This window comes from Magnolia sinica, chromosome 4 (assembly GCF_029962835.1).
Source record: "Magnolia sinica isolate HGM2019 chromosome 4, MsV1, whole genome shotgun sequence".
Lineage (NCBI taxonomy): Eukaryota > Viridiplantae > Streptophyta > Magnoliopsida > Magnoliales > Magnoliaceae > Magnolia > Magnolia sinica.
Window position 1 is genome coordinate 104,817,072 of NC_080576.1, and position 6,346 is coordinate 104,823,417.

Consider the following 6,346-nt stretch of genomic DNA (forward strand, 5'->3'; position numbering starts at 1 on the left):
CAGCTATCTGGCTGTTGTTGGGGTCACTAGCCAGACCGCTTCCTACGGTGGACGACAGAGAGCTTAGAGCTGCCCAACACGGAAAAAATCAGAACGATTTTACGGACGAAGCCCAATCGTTTCCCAATTCCAGGCTCGTTCCCTCTTCTGTCTTTGACAAAAAACCAAAATCAAGCTCGTATAAAATCATAGATGATTTCTATTTTTTTTAAAGGGTTTTTAGATTCGTTTTGTTGATAATCAGAAGAAGAAAATGGACACGAAATTCCTCAAAGACAAAAGATTCTGGTTCGCATCTTTTCTCGTTGTGTGGGCTGGCGCTCTACAGGTACTCTTTTTTTTTTTTTTCCCTTTTGTCTCAATACCACTCTCCTTCGTCATCTCGTTTTGGACCGTGTTTGGATGCAATATCGAACGGAATTGCAATAACAAGTTTAATAGTGTAGAAATAGCTAATTGCAACGATCTTACCCTAGTATTAGGAATTATGTCTTTGATTGGAGTATGTATGGCGGACCGGAGGAGGCTTTCAACAGTCTTATGTGGGTTTTCAATTCTGAAATGTGGGGCCCATGCTTTAGTAATCCAGACCAATTTTCTCTTGTGTCCCTATGTGGATGGACCATGGCCCACAAATCTCCCAGATTGGTAGATCCTAGCCGTCGATTTTCGGACCTTGTTGCTGTAATTCTCTTCTTAACTGTCCTTTTTCGTAGGGTACTAATGGGAAGATTGTGATTGTCCTGTTGAGAAGGTTCCTTGGGCATGATCCAGTCCATGGTGGGACACAACGGACCAGTGGTCTGGATTACCAAAAGCATGATCAATGGGCCTCCAAATTGGATCATGTTAGTTTTAAGTTGGACCTGAGAGGGATGCAACTGCAATTAGAGGGGTGCTTCCTCATTGTGAAATTGAAGGACGATTATCACATTTTGCCCATCAGAAATGCCATTTCCAAATGCACATCTTCAAGCACAAAACATGAACACCACCACACATGCCTATGTGGAATGTGTCCACAAGATCGGAGCCATTTGTAGGGGGGTCCTCATTTAAGAAGGAGATGGTGGTGGAGCCGGAAGAACTAGAGTATGGTAGAGTCATCTCTTTATGGTGCATGTGGCAGGGTGATGTGCTAATGGGTCTGCCCATATGCAGGGCCATATTTATGTCTCAAAAATTACACCCATTAGATAAACTCTATCCATTGGATATGTGGCCATTAAAGTGATGGTGGAAAACAAAAAATGATTAATGGTCAAATAAGCTGTGGGATAAACTATAGAAAAAGCAATTAATAGGTTTGCTTATGGGTTTTATATTTAAAACGTATGCCATCCATCCTGGCGTCGGCTTATGGGTGGACCTGTTCGATACATCACCCTGGCACGTGCCTTGTGGAGAGATAGCTCTACCATATTCTGGTTCTTTTGGAACCATATCACCTTCCTACGAAGAAATGCATGATTAGAAAACTGATAGCTTGATGGCCTACTTGCAATGTGTTTCCCCTCTAATGAGGATGGGATGCATGTGTGTCTATGAACATCTTGGATCCCTCAGATAATGTGCCACATTGGCACGTTTGTGGCTTTTTTCATTTTGTGCTTGAAGATGGGGTACTTTGAGATATTTTGGACCTCATCCAACATTCTCAGGAAATCTGCATTCTGCTCCGATGGCTGCTGCCTTTTCTTGAAGCAATTTCAAACTCAGCAAGCACTCGGGCTACATAAAGTAAATCCGTTGCACGCTAGTGTGCGCATACATTTTTCAGCTTCAAAACTACTATAATGAGCCTGCTAGCGCATTACACCTTAGTAATAAGCTTTGAAGCAGCCAGCAAGCACTTGGGCTATGTAAAGTGAAGCCATTTTGCGCTAGTGCACACAGTAGTTTGTTAGCTGAAAAACGTATGAGTGCGCCTTTTACGTAATAAGCTTTGAAGCTGGTTCTGTTATGTTAAGCTTTGTTCAGTGTCTTTTGATCGGTTTAGAATTATCTCAATCTCTATGTCAATCTAACTGTCAGTGATCAGAAGAAGAATAAGAGGAAGGCATATAGAAATTTATGTTCAAGAGGAAAAGGGAAAATGGGATAATTTATTCCACTTATGTATAATAATGATTTTTTTTTTTTTTGCTCCGTATTTTTTTATTTTTTATTTTTTGTATTAGAACAAAATACAACCACTCACAAGACCGCTAACAAATCCCTCTAGATCTTAGCTTGTGTTACATTACATGCATAAAATCCTCTTATCTTTATGAGAGATGCGCCCTTAAACAGCCGATGACCCGCTGCCCACACCAGAATATTACCCTTTGCTCTGAAGAGATTACTCAAACCCTTTTACCGTAGTGCACATATTGAAGGAATTGACCCTAAACCAAAATTGTGTTACTTTAAATCTAGACTTAAAAGGATGAGCGCTACTTCTAGATTATGAGTACTAACAAAGGTTAGTAAAATTTGCAAGTTTCCTCTTTACTGAACTAATCACAATTTCATTTAGTAGTGTGTCTTAACACAACTAAAATTATGTGTACAAGCTCCCAATTTGATAGAGAATAGGGGGATCTCCACGTGGTCATTATTGGCTTAGAGAAAGCATAAGATAGGGTCCCTATAGAGTTAATCTGGTGGGTTTGGGAAAGAAATGAGTTTCAAGAGGATATGTTGACATGATGTATGAGGGAGCGGTAACAAATGTGAAGACCAGTTCACCACTAGTGGAGAGACAAATGAGTTCCCAATTACTGTGGGTTTGCACCAACGGTCAACATTGAGCATGTACCCTTTTTGCATTGTTATGGATGAGTTAATGAGGATTTTTCAAGAAGAGATCCCACGGTTTATGTTGTTTGCTGATGACATAGTTTTGATTGACAAAAAGAGGGAGGGTGCAAACACAAAGGTAGTTTTGTGTAGGGATGCTTTAGAATCTAAAGGATTTACATTTAGTCAGATTTAAATAGAGTATAAGGAGTGCAATTTAGCAACGATAGGGGTGGAAACGATGAATTAGTTGAGATTGCTGACCAAGAAGTATCCCAAAATGACCACCTTCGATATCTTGGGTTGGCAATTTATAAAAGTGGAGATTGCCCATAGAATTCAAGCTGGGTAGAAGACGTGGAGATGTGACTTTGGAGTTTTATTTGATCATCATGTGCTAATCAAACTGAAGGGGGGATTTTATAGGATAGATCTAAGACGAGCCATGCTTTATGGGATAGAATGTTGATTAGTTAAGGAAGGACATGTTCATAGGATGAGGGTAACTGATTGGAGGATGTTGAGATGGATGAGTGGCAAGATGAGAAGGATATAATTGCAAATAAATGCATTCAAGTGAGCTTAAGAGTAGCACCAACAGGTAATAAGATGAGGAAAAGTAGACTTAGATGGTTTGGTCATGTGCAATGGAGCCCAAGAACTGTGTCCGGTGGAAGGGGTGAGATGGTACATGTTGAAGGCTCAAAAAGGGCAAGGGGAAGGCCCAAATGTTAGTGGAGGTAGTAAGAAAAGACTTGATGACCTATGGTCTAACTGAAGTATGGCCCTTGATAGAATGTAATGAGAGATGCAAGATGTGTGTAGCTAACCCCAGTTAGTTGTGAATTGGGATAAAGTTAGATGATTATGATGCTCCCAATTTGAGAATGTATGTAGTTGAATTTCCCCAAAATTTTTATAGCATCCATTCAATTCTGAAATGAATAAAATAAATCATATCTAAAAAAGTAAAGAAGAAATCTGATGTAGGGAGAGAAGAGGAAAAGGGGAGAAGAGAAGAAACGGCTAGGGCAACAAGAGTTGTGTTGTGGTTTGTCAAAAGACCAACACACACACAATATATATTACTTTGAAGGAAATGTTACAGTGCTCCACAAGAGTACATGACAACCATACACACGCACACACAAAGTTACACATACTTCCACAATCCAATGTATGTTCTTATAGCCCATCCCAGCCTTCATTTTGTTGCAGTATTTATTTTGTCATAGAAAGTCAACTATCACAGGCCATATCTTAGAAACAGTGTTTGATGCATTGATGGTATTGGTTGAAATATCAGTTGATACTATCAGTATCGTACCTGTCAATACAATATCCAATAGTTTTCACAAAAATACAATGTATTGACAATAATATTGTTGACAATGCTGATATATCATGATATAAAAAATATTGTGATATATTGGTGAGCTGACAATTGCATAAATGCACTGTATGAATTGATACCCAGTGGTAAATGCAAAAAATCATGCAAATAATAATAATAATAGTAGTAGTAAATAAATAAATAAATAAAAGATCCAGAAAACATTTTGATTCATTTTGCTGTACATGCTATGTTTCTTGATGTTTCCGTATCCCAAGGGGGATATAATAGGTTCATGCCTCATAGGTCAACAGAGTGCATTTCAGAATTGAGGTCACAGGTTTTAGCCCATATATATTACCTATCAAGAAAAAAAAGGGGAGATACTGATGAACAAACATTTTGGATGACCTGTACCAAAAACTAGGCTGGTCAACTCATCAACTAGGACACACATGATAATGGTTGGTTTAAAAATATTGAAGGTCCACATTCAACATAGTTCTGTAGAATGTATCGCTTATTAGTTATGATGAGTTGACCAGCAATTTTGCCCTACTCATTTGTTTTGGTTCTTTTTGGTCGGTTTGGCCCTGTTTTGGCTTCGTATGTGGTCCAAGACCAATATGACTTGGTTGATGATATTTTGAACCATGGTACCCTGAGCGTTCTTGTTTGTTGCTAAAATGCGTCCTCTTCCAAGTTATGTAGGGTCGTTTCACTTCATCTTGCTATAATGTCTCAAATATGGCTGCAAGTTCTATTTGGGGTATGAGATCTTGCAAATTTGGGATTATTTCTGATCCTGAATTTAGTTGCGCTCATGTCCTGCACGTGGGATTCCCTGCACTGAAGTAGTGCTTTCCTTGGAATAAACACTATTAAGGAAGCTTTAGGAAAACAAAAATGCTGTTAGTTGTGTTTATGAGGAAGAAAATGGTGCTTTAGTGCGACGAATCCTATATGGAGGGCATGGGGCCTGCTGAAATTGGGATTAGATCCCTACCCAAGTGGGCCCTAAATGATTTGGTCCCATTGATTTATTCTCTTTTTGAAACCACTTAAGCAGCCCTGATCTCTGCTAAGGAAATGATAATTATCTTGTGCAGGCACATATGTCATGGGTACAGAAGCAAGACTCTTTTAAGGAGAAATTTGGAGATTTGAATCAAAAGAAAGATGGGTGAGATTGAGAAAACTGTTGATTATGAGATGTTGCCTAATTTTCTCTCAACCCAATGTTTTCTTTTATTTTATTTTTTAAAGGATTCTCTCAACCCTTTTTTACAATTGATGAATATTTTACCAAGACAAATATTGTCTCGTATAGTTTAACTTCAGAGTTTAGATAGCGAAAACACATTAATTTAGATATATGAATCAAGATCATTGACTAAGAAGTGAGAACATATCTAGCCACCTGCTACCATGTAAGAAACTTCACTCAAGTTCTCATCAAACTGTATTGTTCTTGCTCTTCAAGGTTTGATTCATTAAATTATGCCTTTAGCTTTACCAAGCTTACTCTCAGGCCTACTCATTGTCATAAGAATCAGATGGGCCCCACCCAGTAGATAAGGCCTGAATCAGGCCGGTTGACTCATCAGTTGGGCTTCTCTTCTATGTAGGTAATGGATGGTTAAGGACTGCCAATGGTTCATATTTAGTGTACATGTGGGGCCTGCATAATGTTTGTGCCAGCTTGACTTTTGGTCCGGTCATACAATCCTGTGGTTCACCTGATACATAGCTTAGGTGTTCAACACATGTGCTAAGGTGTGCATGCTCCTAGCACGAGGATGTATTGTTCTTTAAATAGTTCTCATGCCCTAGTGTATTGATTCAATGTAGGGGTCCTTTGGATGCCTGTAAATGGCTCAAGTGGTAAATGATTTACATGATTTACAGTCCTGTTTGCCTGTAAGCTGTAAATGATTGTCTGTGTTTGAATAGCCTGTAAATTGTTTAAGTCCTATAAATGGAGAGCCAATCTTTCCATTTTTAGCCTTTAGGCTGTAAGTGGAGTGCCTGTAAATGAAATCGCAACTTTTTTCCTGTAAATCAAATGGGGATGAAAGTTGTAAATGATTTACAGTGTATAAATCATACAGGCATTTTTCAGCATCCAAGCAGACTGTAAACCATTACCTGTAAATCATTTACAGTTAACCTCATTTATTGGCATCCAAATGACCTTGTAGTGTTTGCATTTTTTTTTTTTTTTTTGTAGAT

General features: G+C 38.7%; 1 protein-coding gene across 2 annotated transcripts; it reads left to right on the plus strand.

Moving 5' to 3' along the window:
• LOC131243615 (uncharacterized) lies at positions 1-5,523 on the plus strand. 2 transcript variants are annotated; one of them, XM_058243099.1, is made up of 3 exons: positions 1-133; positions 245-328; positions 5,224-5,523. In XM_058243099.1, exons 2-3 carry the CDS (start codon positions 254-256, stop codon positions 5,299-5,301), a joined length of 153 nt encoding a protein of 50 aa, XP_058099082.1. In that variant the 5' UTR covers positions 1-133; positions 245-253; the 3' UTR covers positions 5,302-5,523. The 2 variants fall into 2 exon arrangements, with proteins under 2 accessions (XP_058099082.1, XP_058099083.1); XM_058243100.1 differs by lacking the exon at positions 1-133 and having other exon boundaries at positions 173-328.
• Positions 5,524-6,346: the final 823 nt, after the last annotated feature.